Genomic DNA, 9,615 nt, shown 5'->3' with positions numbered 1-9,615 from the left:
AAAAAAAAAAAAAAAAAAAAAAAAAAGTTTAGAACTTTCTGCAAAGTTCTTGGGTACTATTATGAAAACTTTAGGGACATGACTAAGAAATGAAAAGGCTAATAAGCCTGATATCTTCTATGTTTTACACTGATGGAGAAGCTAGGCTCAAAAAGTTAACTAATAAATAGCAGAGTGAGCAGCAGATTCCAAGTCTTATGGTTCTTACTCTTGGTCTCAGTTATACCATCTATTAGTATCATTAATAAGGATATCCAAAAGATGTAACTTGCTACTACAATCAAACTGCCAATAAACTATACTGCTCCATTAATTCAAAAATTTAAAAACATATATCTTCCATATACCTAGAATGTCTGGCATACTTTGGGTAAATAAGTTTGTTAAGTTTAATGGATACGCTAAGTCCAGGAACAGGATGCTCAAAATGGCTAGGAAGAAGAATCTGCAAACTTGACTAGTTAAGAAACTGGAAATGGGCCAGGGATTTAGCTCAGTGGTTCTGCTGCCTGCCTTCCAAGTGCAACGTCCCAAGTTTGATCCCTGGTACCAAAACAAAACAAAGAACCTGGAAGTTCTGATTCCCAGAAAAGTAGATTCTCATTAATACTAGGGTCCTCTCTCATAGCCAAGTTCATTAGGTTCAGGATGAAGTCTCTTCCCATGCTATAAATCTAATTAAAAGGAGTTATCCTGAGTGGATAGGATATTTAAGTTTGACTTAAACCCTTGGTTCCACAACACATTTGGGCTTGTATGTGTATAAGTAACAGAATACAGAACAAAGTACTTTACCTAATGATTTCAGCATATTCTTTGTCTTTTCCTTTGCTGTCCCTCCATTTCCTGAACATAACTGAAGCATCCACATTGGCTGGGGAGAAGGTGTTGGGCTCATTAAGCAGAGAGATTACACTTAACAGAATAGTCCTGAAAAAACAAGAAAAAAGGATCAGCTATGAAGAGGCATATTCACAGTACTCTGAAGTATTTTTATGCTTTTCAAGAAAGTACAATAAAAAAAAATACAATCAGATTTTAAGTTTTCTATTGAACCTAGGCCTAGGAAATTTGATCATCATAAAATTTTATTTTCAGTATTTGGCTAGGCTAGGGAAACTAAATAGAGAATGAGGCAGAGGAAATATGTGAGTCTAGCAGTGAAGGTCATGAATGCTGTAGGACATATGAAGTTAACTGTATAGAAGTCACTGCCTCAACTAGCTACCTAAATAAGTGGAACAGGAAAAATGAAAGCCTAAACATTTGGCTTTGAGACAAGCTTTTCATGGGAGACGTTAAAAGACATTATTCTATATATCAAATTTTTATTGTGCCACTTAGAAGGTCTGAAAACAGTGTCAAATATGTCTTCATACTGATAAAGGGGAATAGAGGAAAAGCAAAACCTTGAACTAGCCTCTGAATAATAGAAACTTTGATTCAAAAATTTTACCAAATACTTACTGTATAACAGAGTCACCAAGTGAGATGTTAAATGTATAACGGAGAGCAATTCAGGTACCAACCTGTAATCTCCAAGCTTAATAATACGGTATATATACATGTACTTTTAATCCAAAAATAAAAATCTGACATTCTAGTCAATCACAGAACATAAAGTTTTGTTGGTTAAAATACTCACAGAAGCACAACAGACTCCAAAATGTTCCCAATCAAGCTCTCCCCGCCCAAATGCTTTGTACATGTACGTGAGAAGAAAAATGAGAAAAAAATTAAATTTCTCTACATTTTTTTTGGTTGGGGTAAGGTGATAGATTGTATTGCAAAAAAACCTTCTGCTTCTGGCTCCAACCAAAATATAAAGGAAATGAACCAAGCAATTAGGTTTGATTTGATGAAACTTTCCCCCAAAAGGTACAGAATTTCTGTTATGTGATTATTCAGAATCCATTTATCTTATACACACCCACATACGCCTTTTCTATGAAGTTAAGAATAAACTCTTGGACCTTTCCCCAAACCTTCTCAACTTCCTCAGTAATTATTACTGCCAACAATGGAAAATGAACTGACAACAACTTAGTAAATAAAACATGGATAGAAAACCACAATAAGTTGTTCCCCCCCTAAAGAAAACATACATAAAATCTGTTACAAAACAGAATAAGGACAAAGTATGGTACACAAGTGGTGGGGAAGACACACAAATACTAGCAAATAGCAAACCAGAAAGTTGTAATGTTCTAAAGATCTCATATTTAAAACAAATCAAACAACATTTAAAAATAAATTTAAGTAGGGCTGGAGATGTGGCTTAATGGAAGATAGTTTGCGTAGCATGTGTAGGGCCCTGGGTTCTCTCTCCAGCACTGAAGGGGAAAACAAAAGTATTTAAGGGAGACAGGAAATCAGGATTAGATATATAACCCAAATGTTTCACCCTACAGATGGCAGTGAAATGAGTCTACCTTACCTTTGCTGCTAGCTACTATGTCACTACAAGTACAAATTTAGCAAGGCAGAAAACTGGCCATATCCCTGGCTCAAGGGTCTGCCTAGAAATCAAGAAAATCTTTCTTTTTTTTTCCTAAAGGGACTGATTCTTTATTTTAAAAAGCCACATTAATATTCAATTCAGTATTCAAATAGTTGCATTATTGGTTTCTCTTTCTCCCAACTGGCCCCAAAGAGACCACACCAAAGGTAGTACTTAAGTTAATTAACTGCAGGATGTACATATACCTAACTGACTTCACAGAAATATCACCAAAAAGTGGGACTGGGTGGGGAAAGAGACTTTGCGTACACTGGCAGCCCAATGACTCTAAAGAATTCTCTGAGCCGGATGTGGAGTGGTAAGGGTGTCCTAACCTCAAAGAAGGAAAGTTTCAAAGTACAAAATTTAATAAAGAAAACAATAAGTAAGAAAAAAGAGGCAACGAAAAAAATACAAAATTTAAAATTTTATACATAAGCTAGTCAAGATTTTTACACCATCACCAAACAAATGGGATAGCACTTTTAGACATACTTTCAGACAGAAAAAGGTAGGGCTTATTTATAAGGCTAAATTGGTGCCCAAAATGTAATTTTCTCTTTCAGAGAGGCACACATGATCCATTCTGAGTGCTTGGGAAGGGGTAGTGATGGCACAAATGCTTTATCTCAGGTCTTACCATCTTGGTCAGAAGTCCAGAATTTTGCAGATATGCAAAAGACTACACACACACACACACACCCCAACACATCCCTCCACGCAGCACAGGAGACACAGCTCATTCTTAAGCTTCCTGTACTCTCATACATTTAGACTTTGGGTTTTATTGGCCTACCATAATTTAGTGAAGCGTGGAAAAGTAAAACCCAGTTCCCTGGTATCAAAAGTGAATCCCATACACCCTTGCTAACACCTGTAGTGAAACTGGATACCACCCCTTACCCTTGTATTATTCTGAGTCCTTTTAATTTCTCTTTCCCACTATTTCAAAGGGTAGACCCATAACACAGGGAGATGGCCCTGTTAAAGCTCAGTCCTGATTACCTGTTTCAGCATGGATGAGGGATGTAAAGGACATCAAGATAAAGACGTTATTTACGACTGGGAAAACAGGGCAGCTAATGGCAAAATATAGTAGCTTAAATGGTTCACACACTTCAGTTTTTCTTCATGCAGTTAAAATAGTTTTGCTGTGCAGTGCTATACCTACTACTGACTAATATATCTCTCAGAATGCAAGAATGGGGCCTCAAATTAAAATGCACATTAAGTACAAAATTGGAACATTCTCATTTTAAAAGTAATAAATACATACTGATCACTAGCACATAAATAAATTGAGGTTAGTGGGACTCAATGTGGAAAAATGAAGGGAACAAATAAAATAACCCTGACCCAGAGTGGAGTCTGAAAAAATGCTAGAACAGAGCTACAGGTGTGTTTGCATTGGCCTTGCCTTACCCTGCCACCCAATGTTTAGGGCAGTAAAGACTAAGCAAAAAATTCTACCCTACTTCTAAGAGAGACCTTTCTATATCAAACAGTGGCTGCTGGACTGAGTTCATCAATCCGGTCCCACCAAGATCACTTTCATATCCCCAGTCTACATCAGGAATAACAAAGAGTTCTGAAAAACGGTATTTCAGCCATCCTTCCCAAAGGAACTCATTTGGTTATGAACAAAGTACTATTAAAAAATATGATTAGGGGGCTGGGGATTTGGCTCAGTGGTTCCACTGCCTACCTTGCAAGCTCAAGGGCCTGAGTTTGATACCCAGTACCAAAAAAAAGTATGATTAAAAGTATGCCTCCTTTCTTCTACAAGAAAGAGGCATTGTGTTGTGAACTAATAATCAAATATGTGACACCATCAGGATCTCCTATGCTCCCCAAATCTTCACTTTAATAATAAACAAATACTCTTTAAAATTTCCCAATTACAAAGAAACTCTTACCACTTCCCTTTTTCCTCCTCACTGTGTGTGTGGATCTTTCTTTAAAAAGTATGATAGTTCCCCCTAAAAGACAGCAAACTGCTGAATTTTTATAGTGAATACATTAGCTAGATGATGTTCTGGATCTCTACTGTTCTGGTAACTTTTTCTTGTTATTTCCCTTTTGACTATTCACCAGATCTGGTAATACAGACTGACACAACTTGGGGGGGGGGCAGTGCTGGTTCTCAAACTCAGGGTCTTCAGCATGCTAGACAAGCACTCTACCACTTGAGCCACATGCATCCAGCCTGACCTAAGCCTCCTAAAAATAATTAAATCCCTTACTCTTTAAACTACAAAATCCTTCCATGTGCAACTTTACATTCACTGAGATGCTCCGTGAAAGACTTCAGTAAAGGTGGTCATGGACAAGGAAGGAGTCCAAACACCTGTGAATATGGAATCACTTTCAGATAACAGTGTTAAAACTGCAGCAAAGACTTCACAATAAGATTATCCAGAATTCTTAGATAAGCTGCTAATCCTTGACAGTTTAAAAGCAAAAGTGTATAGGCAAAAATGTTGCCCAAATTCATTTTTTCTTTTAGGGAAACAGTACTGGGGCTCAAACCTAAGGCCTTATGTGAGCTAGAGAAGCATTCTACCACCAAGCTACATCCTGAGGTGTATCATGTGTCTTGCCTCTTAACATGTCAATGCCACAAGTAAGAAAATAATTGACTACCTTAAGGACCTCTCCCCACAACAACCAATAACAGAAACAAAGGCCATTCACACCTACTTATTAGGTCATACTTTTCTGACTTTTCCCTCAAGATACTAAGTACTACCAAGAATTCCAAGCAAATGAGGTTCCAAAAAGCATTCCTGCCAGGTGTGGTGGTGGACAACTGTAGACCTAGCACTTGGGTGGGTGAAGCAGGAGGATCACTGTGAGTTCGAGGTCAGCCTGAACTATAGAAACCTGTCTCAAAATTTCAAAAAACAAACAAAAAAAAAGCATCTCTGAACACTCCATGGCCCCTAGAAACTCACAAACACCAAGATCAACACTTTGAAGGAAAAGTCAATGATTTACATATAGCTAAGACACAAAAGATCAAAGAAAGTAAATGATTCCAAGTGAACATATCTTGTGGAGCTGTGTGTGAAGAGCTGAAAAGTGACTCAGAGATAACCAGTTGTGGTTGTGAAGATGTTAAACAAAAAGTATAAAAGCAGGGAAGCAAGGTTGGGGATTCAGCTCAGTGGTTCCCCCGCCTGCCTCGCAATCCCAAGGGCCCGAATTCGATCCCCCAGTATAAACAACAACAACAACAACAACAACAAAAAGAAGCAGGGAAGAATTCCTGTGGTAAAGCCTGACGATTATTCACCTCTTAATCAGGCCTCAAGGGGCGTACAAGCCTAGGAGAAAAAAATAATGCCAAAAGATACCCAGGGTAGTTTCAGTGGGGTGATTAATATGAAAAGAATGTTGAAATAGGAAGAAAATGGCTAAAGGTGTAGGGAAAGTGGGAAGGGTAGGGGAAAGGTAATAAGGGAAAAGAAAAAAAATATGAGAAAATGGAAATAAAATGGGGAGGGGAGGGGAGGAGGGGGTGAAGGGAGGGCAGGGACAAAGGGAAAAAATGAGAACCAAGACCTGTCATGTAAAGGTACAAGATCCCAATGATGAATGTAACTGTACTGTATACCTAAAATGTACCAATAAACTCAATGAGAGAAAAAAAAGAATGTTGAAGAAGTAGGTTAAATGAGAAGTAGGCTTATCTTAAAAGAAAAAAGAAAAAGGCCCTAACATTTTAATCTAAGATAAAACGAACGGTACAGTCTGTGTGCAACTAATGTATAAAACCAAGGGAAAAAAATCTTGAATTCCTATGGTTAGTGGTAATACATTATTCAGCAAAGAATGCAATGGGTCAAGCCTAGTTTGATTTTTTTGTGTGTGTGTGGAAAGGGGAGATACGTTTCTCAAAGAAAGGTCTACGTATTTGATTAAAATTTAACCTCCATAAAGAATTACCAGTGCCTTAGCACTACCACTTCCTCTACTCTAGGGTTACAACTAGTCCTGAAAAATAAGCACTAGAATTATGCTTGACCTGGTATTTTTTGTGTCCAAATTTCAAAAAATCTTCCAAAATACTTCTCACAAACCTTTAATTATGTTCCAAGCCCCACAGTGGATGAACAAGGTAGTTCTAAACCATGTTCGTGTGTGTGAGCTGTGTGTGTATACACATATACAATATTTTAAGTATACATACATACCTATGGAAAAATGTAACTTATAAACTAGGTACAATAAGAGATTGACAACCGCTAATAATATAATAGACAATTTATCACTGTATATTATAAATGTGTTCTCTTGCTGGACTTGGTGGCACATGCCTGTAATCCCAGCACTGGGGAGGCTGAGGATCACTGTGAGTTTGAGACCAGCCTGGGCTACATAGTGAGTTCCAGGTCAGTCTCAACTACATTGTGAGACCCTGTCTCAAAAAACCTAAATAAATGAAGAAAGAAAGAAAGAAAGAAAGAAAGAAAGGAAGTCAAATACTAAAGTTTGTGTTTTTTTTTCTTTTTAGTATATAGTGTTATTTTGGTATATTATTTATAATTAAGCAGGCTCTTCAATAAACATAGTAGAATAAGTAAAACTCAAAACTTTTAATACTTAAATAGTCATTAAGGCTGGATGTGGTAGCACATGCCTGCAATTCTAGCACTCAGGAGGCTGCCGCTATAGTTCAAGGCTAGTGTGGACTACAGAGCAAGAACCCATCTCAAAAAAAAAAAAAAAAAAAAAAAAAAAAAAAATCATTAAAGTCTATTAAGATAGCTCACATATAATCTTTTGCTATATAGGGTCCTTTTTCCCTGGGGGGGAGTACATTTTTAAATTATGGAATACCTAAAATAAGTATCTTAGTTATTTTCAGGTATTTAACATTCAAGCTAAATTCTACATTATTTAAATCAAACTGGTTGTAATGTAGGCATCTAGCAACTATTTTCTCTGTAGCCAAATGAAATCTGAGAAAGTAAGAAATACATTTTATTTGGTACTGTATATAACAAGTGACTGCTATGCATTTGACAAGAATCCACAAACATGAAAATACTGACCAGTCAGCTAGGTAAAAGGAACCATTCTAGTGCATTATTCATTAAATTTTTAAAAATAACCTACTGAGGTAAGTATTACTCTTGTGTTTTTAGAAAAGAGACTCAGCATTACTAATGATTACAATACCAGTTACTAAAACCCAATGTCTTAAGTTTTAAAAAATCCATAATGCTCTGACATATTACACTTACAAATCAATCATTTTTACTTCAGCAGAAACCATTCTTACTTCTAGTTCCTCACTGGGTGTGGTGGCACATGCCTGTTGGGAGGCTGAGGCAGGAGGATTGATGTGTGAGTTTGAGACCAGCCTAGGATACATAGTGAGTTCCAGGTCAGTCTCAACTACATAGTGAGACCCTGTCTCAAAAAACCAAACCAAGACAAACAAAACTTTTAGTTCCTTATTAAGAAAAAAATTAGGGGCTGGGGATTTAGCTCAGTGGTGCTACACCTGCCTCGCAAGCACAAGGTCCAGAGGTCCTAAATTCAATCCCCAGTACCACAAACAACAAAGTAGGTTTAGTGGATTGAACTGATACTTACTCTTCTGCTACATATACAAAAACTTGGTAATATTTTAAAAATACAGGGCCAGGGATTTAGCTCAGTGGTGCTGCCTCCTGCCTTGCAAGTTCAAGGTCCTAAGTTTGATCCCCAGCACCAAAACAAACAATGCTTTAAAAATACAGTGTAGGGCTGGGAATTTAGCTCAGTGGTGCTGCCGCCTGCCTTGTAAGCACAAGGACCCAAGTTCAATCCCTGGTACAGAAACAAACAAACAAACAGTGTCCTTCAGCATCCATGGTGTCCCAGGATCTCTCTAAAGATACTAAAATCTAATGACGTTGAAGCTCCTTACATAAAATAACATGATATTTACATATAACACACATGCACATCCTCTCATATGCTACTTTAATCCATCTCTAGATTTCTTGTACTACTTAAAACAATGTATATGCTTTGTAAATGGTTGTTATACGCTATTGTTTACAGAATTAGAAAAAGTCTATGTTCCTGGCCCAACCCCCCCCAATATTTTAGAGCTCCAGCTGGTTGAATCCACAACTGCAGAATCCATGAATACAGAGGGATATGTATTTAATACAAATGAATTAGAAAGAGGGTGCCAGAAATTGAGATTACTCAAACCAGAAAATATTCCAACTGATGCTCCATCAAGGATTTTAGCAAGGCCCTAGTGGTTAGGTCCAAAATGAGTTAGGAGTTAAGGACTGGGGTCTGTTCCAGTCAGCAAGGTGAAAAGTAAACTCCTGCACAAACTGGATGGTTTAAAACAACAGTAATCTGTCTCAGTTCTGGAAAATAAAAGTCCCAAAATCAAGGTGTTAAGACATGCTCCCCCACGAAACCTGTAGGAAGCAAGCCCTTCTTTCTTCTTGCTTGTGGCATAATGTTGGTGAATATTACTTGATGCTCTAAGGTACTGAGTTAAAACTGCAACATACCTCTTGGGAGAACACAATAAAACCCTTATCAGTGGCAGAGGGGAAAGAGGATCTAGTGAAAAACCCAACCCACACACAACATAGTGAAGAAAATATAGTGGAGAAAACCTAAAAATATTACCTTGGCAAAGTGACAGATGTTAAAATCAACATGTTAAATCATACTGACAGTACATATTCCATATACGAAGTGATAAAAATGGCACTTTACTTCAATAGTCTTCCCCTCACCAAAACCTAAAGCCCCAGTCTAATCTAAGACGCTTGAATAAAGGTTGTTCTATAAAATACCTAATCAATAACCCTCAAAACTATCGAGGTCATCCAAAACAAGGCAAGCTTAAGAAATTGTCACAATAAGGGCTGGGGATTTAGCTCAGTGGTTCTGCTGCCTATCTCACAAACACAAGGTCCCAGAGTTTGATCCCTGGTACCAAAAAAAAAAACAAAAAACAAAACAAAAAACCAAAAACAGATTTCTACCTTTATAGCTGCGTGTGGTGGTGCACGCCTGTAATCCCAGCACTCGGGAAGCTGAGGTAGGAGGATCACTGTGAGTTCGAGACCAGCCTGGGACATAGTGAG

General features: G+C 37.5%; 1 protein-coding gene across 2 annotated transcripts in view; it reads right to left on the bottom strand.

The window, feature by feature from the left end:
* Positions 1–9,615, bottom strand: part of Ube2r2 (ubiquitin conjugating enzyme E2 R2) — an 89,500-nt gene that overhangs the window by 2,067 nt on the left and 77,818 nt on the right. For both annotated transcript variants that reach the window (XM_010619212.1, XM_010619213.1), the window contains one exon: positions 796–930. In XM_010619212.1, the coding sequence (XP_010617514.1) occupies positions 796–930 (135 nt within the window). The remainder of the gene's footprint in view (positions 1–795; positions 931–9,615) is intronic.

This window comes from Fukomys damarensis, unplaced genomic scaffold (genome assembly GCF_012274545.1).
Source record: "Fukomys damarensis isolate Sample0158 unplaced genomic scaffold, DMR_v1.0_HiC HiC_scaffold_36, whole genome shotgun sequence".
Lineage (NCBI taxonomy): Eukaryota > Metazoa > Chordata > Mammalia > Rodentia > Bathyergidae > Fukomys > Fukomys damarensis.
The sequence above is the reverse complement of the archived record's forward strand: the minus strand, read 5'-3'. Positions and strand labels throughout refer to the sequence as shown.